This window comes from Camelus dromedarius, chromosome 5 (assembly GCF_036321535.1).
Source record: "Camelus dromedarius isolate mCamDro1 chromosome 5, mCamDro1.pat, whole genome shotgun sequence".
NCBI lineage: Eukaryota > Metazoa > Chordata > Mammalia > Artiodactyla > Camelidae > Camelus > Camelus dromedarius.
Window position 1 is genome coordinate 86,640,052 of NC_087440.1, and position 5,667 is coordinate 86,645,718.

Below are 5,667 nucleotides of genomic sequence, written 5' to 3' on the forward strand. Positions count from 1 at the left end.
CTTTCCCAACACTTATCACACTTAACAATTACTTGTTCAATTTACTAAGTCTTTGTTTCTAGATCATAGGCTCCTTGAAGACAATAATGGGTTTGTTGAATCCTATACTCCAAGTATAGTGCCCATAAGAAGTACACAATAAATATTTGCTTAATTTTTAAAAAGTCAAAGATTTTTAAATGTCCATTGAATTCAGCAACATTCAGGGTATGGGTGATCCCACTGAGAGCAGTTTCAGAAGAGTGTTTACAACAGAAGGAAGAGAGAATTAATGTAAGTATAGTTAGTAGAATAAATGTTTTTGTGGCAGACAATATAGAGTGTTTGAGTTGAAATAACAAATATACATCAAACACTAGTCTGCATGTGAGGTACTTCCTATATGCTCTGTGGCGTAAGGGGAGTGTCACAATTCCTTGTCTATAGGCCTCATGTTGAACACTGACTGGCTCACATTTTTTCACTGGAGGTTACTACTTTAATTGGCTTTCCTCACACTGGTATTTGTGTGATCCTACAGACTTCCTAAAGAGCACATGGACATGGATGGTTTTAAGGTATACATATGCAGATCCTCAATCTCCAAATATATTCCTTCCTTAAACTGATCTTCCTGAGAAGAGTACTTAAAGAAGCAGCATCATGTTGGGTCTCCTTTCCCATACTCCCTCGTACAGGCTCCCTTCTCCCACTTAGCCAAAAAACGCACACCTTTTTCCCTCCCTGAGCCCTCCCTTATACGCTGCCTAGGATGTAAAAACCCCAGGCAGGGCCGGCAGTGAGCTGCCTCGTGTCTCCCCATCCTACACGTGCTTTGGGCATGACCATCAAATTCCAAGAACTAAGCGATGCCACTCCTGCAGAATCCCTACAATTCTCATCTACTTATTTATGGCATCAGTGTTTCTTAAGCTTAAAACTTTTAAAAATGTAGAAAGAAATTTATAAAGAATCTTATCAAATTATTGCAAGTATATTTATCTACTGATACATGAACAAATCAGGGAAGGGGGGAAACACATCCATAACATTGATAAATATATTTCCAATAAAAGTTTTTATGTTTACTTATTCAAATGTATAATATATTTATATTGTCTTTGAGCAACTGCACTCTAGTAACTGTAATAACCACACAATCCAGAGGAAAAATTTAACACTGAAAGCCTAATGACTATATTGAGATACTGATAAGCTCAATATGGTAAGCCCAGAGCAAACACTAAGAAAACCACTAAAAAATTCAAAAAAAAAAAGAAAAAATAGTGAAGAAATTATGGGAATTAAGATGTTACACCAGAAAATACACTTACTGCAAAAGAAAGCTTAATGGTAACAAAATTTTTAATATCAATTTTGTTACATGTTTTTATTGCAGAGAAACGACAGCATGAGCAATAAAAGACATAAGCATAAAATATGTAAATTACAGGAAAATTCTGCAGAGGAAGTAGGGTGGACAAAGGAGTTCAATGGGAAAAGACACAATGTTAAATTTCCAAATATTAATGAAGACTTTGTTCAAGCATTTTTTTAATATGTAATGGCATTTCGATTCCACTGGGTTAAAAAACTGTATTTTTATTGTATCAGTATTTACAACACAACAAAAATTATCCTCTACAACTATCTAAACTTGTAATGAAAAAAATTTTTAAGTCAATTTTTAAATGTACAAGAAATACGGTAATTTTTCAAAAATCTTTGAAAGAAAATTGAACATGTTTGAAGAATAGTCCTTTAAAACATACTACGTGTTTAGGTCCAAGTTCAGTCACTCACTATCTGGGTGGCTTTGGACAAGTTCTTAACTTCTGAATCTCAATTTCCTCATCCATAAAATAGGGATGTATCAATTTCATAAGGTTATTGGAAGAATAAATGAAATAACATGTAAAGCTACCAACATGGTTTCTGGTACCAAGTAAACAATTTATAAATGCTGACTATGGTTCTTTGTCTTCCACAGTGCCTACCCAGCACAGTGATGAGCACTACTGGGAACTCAAGGTGTACTTGGCAGGATGAATAAAAGCAAACATTAAGTGGGGGGAGGGTATAGCTCAGTGGTAGAGTGCATGCTTAGCATGCACAAGGTCCTGAGTTCAATCCCCAGTACCTCCATTAAAAAAAAAAATTAAGTTATATGTTTCTTTTTAATACATACCATAAGACTAACTAGGAAAAGAATGTATCTTTCTTTGTTAAAACCAAGGTATCAGAATCCAAAAAGAGATAAAATAGATTTAAAAGTTGTACTAATACTTAATACACACATGGTCACTGGCACTCTCACTCAGGCCATACAAGGAGAAGGAGAAGGCTGGTAGTTCCATGATGGGAAGGGTGAAGATTGGTACCCCTGCTTGGCCTGTGTTTCAGCACAATAACACTTACTGCAGCATATAGTCTACATAAGCAAAACAGACCTTTAAACAGTAGAATCTTTGTAAGAGACAGAAAATGACAACAATGTTCTGATTTCCTGGGGTTTTTTAATGGCCAAATATTTAGGAGTTGAATTTAAAAATAATAAGCAATTTTCTTCTTCACAAAGAGAAGAATTCTAAATACAGCTACCATTTATGTGATGACAGATGGCTACTGGTAGCATCTGTATATTCCAAAAAACAAAACACACAATCTGTCTTCTCAAAGATATCTCACTTTATTAATCAGTGAGAAAAGCAGCTGCTTTTCAAATACTTATACCATAGAGAGGACATTCTGATAAATACTTGGAAATGTTCCCACTGTTACACGGTTTTGTTGCTGAGACAATGTCTATTAAAAACACTTTCTAAAAAATCATTATCTACACAGGTTACAAAAGGTTTGAAAGCATGAAAAATTATCTCAATGAATCTAAAGTCTACTGAACAGTGTTTTTAAAAAGGAGTTTTAAAGTTAATTCTTTATATATATAAATGCAACACCTTCCAATTAATTAGCAAGAATAAATGATAGAGATCAAGGAAGACAGGAATGTCACAGGAGATTTCAACACAATCCTCTGCATAATTGATGGCTGAGACATCAGGAATGTCGCCAATGATGTGATTCCTCCATTTGGATCTATGAATCTTTGTGAGGTATCTTTTTTCAGTCATAAAAGTCACTAAAAGCAAGTGTCAAAAGTAACTGAATATGGAATCAGAAGTTTAAATAGTTACATCTAAGTGTCACACCAAGATTTATCTTAGTCATCAACACAGCACACTATAATTAATAACAAAATCAGCAACAGTCAATGTTTACTGGATGATTCGACATTATCATTTTGGTTGGGCATATTCCTCATCTTCAAGGAGCAGAACAAAACATAACCTTCAGATTAAGTCCACCCCTAAGTTATTCTTCCAATGATCCTGAAGTCAAACTGTATAATTCAAATATTACCACCTCGGATTTCCCATGAGGATTAAATAAAAGCACGCAAATGAGAGTGCCCAGGACAGTGCCTGAAATAAACAAATGCTCAATTACATTAACTGCTCTTTCCTTGGCTTGAAGCCATGTGACTAATGAAGAAATATTAAGCTCAGAGAATTAGGTGGGCTTGAATTCTCACTATATCCCTTGCTAGCCTTGTGACTTGAGGCAAATTATTTAGTGCCATCTGTGAAATGGAAATAGTAATACCCACCTTATAGGATTAATGTGAAAAGTCATTAAAGAATAACGCATACAAAGTCATATGAACCAAAAAAAAGACTTGTTAATAAGTGCCCAACCCTCCTCCTTCAAGACAGCCTATTCATAATTTTACCGAAAGGATAAACTTACGGGCCAATGAATTTTAAAATACCCATCAGAATCTGGTAAGAATTATAGCAATGCAGTACCCTGACATAGTGCCTGGCATGGAGTGAACCCTCCATTAATGTTTACTGAACTCAGGTGAATTACTATGTCCAATGTCAATTGACTAACTGTGGCAAAATGGGTGACCATGGGGTGGGACTGGGTCTTTCTGCTACTCAAACCAGGGCTCTTCCAATATTCTGTGTATTCTCCCTGGTTTAAGTCATCTGCTTGCTGATAAAATTACATGCTTATGTATACGGAGTTCGGGGAAGTGGGAAAGCCACTCCATTCTTGTCAAACTCAAGACTGAATACACCTGAAGTAAAATACTATGCACTGAACACAGAAATGCAGGTACAGATCTATGTGGTTGAGTTAAACTGCACACCAAGCACCTGTTAAAATGAGTCAATTCACCACCTCTGGATGACAAGTGGAAAACAGGTTTTTAAACGTTTGAAAACTGCAGCTTCAGCGCTTATTGCAACACCTGTTTTTTACGACTTGTCACATGAAGGAAAGAGGCATAACCAAAAGACACAATTAGGGCCACACATGCATTCACCGGCTGGCCCTAAAAACGTATCAAGCAAAAGCTGGCAAACCGGCAGACGTGGCCTTCACCTAACCTTCCAGATTGCAAACGCTGTACGGAGGCCGCAGTGTGTAAGTAACCAACCTAAAATAAATAAAGGAATAACTAGGCATTCTGACATCCCCAAAGTTCCTCCTCATTCTTAATCTTTCCGGAGTGTCATCCCATGAAATACGGTTTGTTTACAGAGAACCCGGTGACCCCTCCTATCCTCAAGGGGGCAACACTGATCATCTTCTTCCATCGACCCCTTTCAGCCAGCTTCACAGACCCCCAAATCACTGACTCAGCTGATTCCCACAGTGTAGATTCCATCACCTCAGTTAAGTTTCTGGAACACGTGGGTTTGGGAGCGCAAACTTGCTGGAAACAGATTAAACAACACTTCAACACATTTCTCTGAGCCCTGCCACACTTGGATCCAAACAATTCCCAGAGAAGGACTGAATCCACGTCACCTGGGGTAACATTCGTTCAAATCGCTCTAAAGAAGGGAGTGAGTCCCGCCCCGCTGGCCGCTGGCAGCTCTTACCCATTTGTCCAGGGGTACCTGGGCGAGGGACCCGGTGCCCTGGTACAGGTCCAGGCTGAGCTGCTCCAGGCTCAGCTTCTCTTGCAGAAAGTGACCGAGGTACCTCTGCAGGAGGTACCGACAGGCCCTCTTCTTGATGGACTCTGAAAACGGCCAAGGCATGATGAGGGCTGGCAGCTGCGCCGGCGGGGGCTGCGAGCGGCTCCGGCCTGGGCGCCCAAGCTCGAGCTCCAGGCCGCGGCGGCGGCAGCGGCGCCTCGGGTCCCGGCGGACGAGCCCAGGCCGCGGCAGGGCCTAAGCCCGGAGAGGCCCCTTCATGCTCGGTCGGCGCCCGCCATCCCTCACGGCGACCCCATCACCTGCGCCGCGCCGCGCCGCGCCGGTCGCGCTAGGCCTAGCGAGTACAAGGCGCGGAGTCCCTGTCGCCCCAAGCCCGGGGCTTCCGAGGGGGTCCTAGCCGACACAGAGAGAGGGTGGAAGAGACCGCGCCGGGAGGCAGCAGAGCCTGAGGCCGGGACTGAAGCGGACACTGCCACCGCAGTCGCACGACGAATTTGTTGTCATCCGCGGGGCGCGCTCCCGACTCTGGGACGCTCCCGCGCGTTCGCGAGACCTGTACTCCCAGCCCGCGACCGGGCGCAGGCGGAAGTGACGCCACACTGGGGTCCCGGAGGCGGGGAAAAGGGCCCGGAAGAAGCAGTTCCGGCTTCGAAAGGGCGGGGCGAGGGCGGGG

General features: G+C 41.6%; 1 protein-coding gene across 1 annotated transcript in view; it reads right to left on the bottom strand.

Moving 5' to 3' along the window:
* ATG2B (autophagy related 2B) overlaps nt 1-5,583 on the bottom strand; it is a 60,204-nt gene extending 54,621 nt beyond the window's left edge. The window contains exon 1 of the mRNA XM_010987648.3: nt 4,935-5,583. Within this exon, the coding sequence (XP_010985950.3) occupies nt 4,935-5,096 (162 nt within the window). The 5' untranslated portion in view covers nt 5,097-5,583. The remainder of the gene's footprint in view (nt 1-4,934) is intronic.
* Between the last annotated feature and the right edge of the window lie 84 nt (nt 5,584-5,667).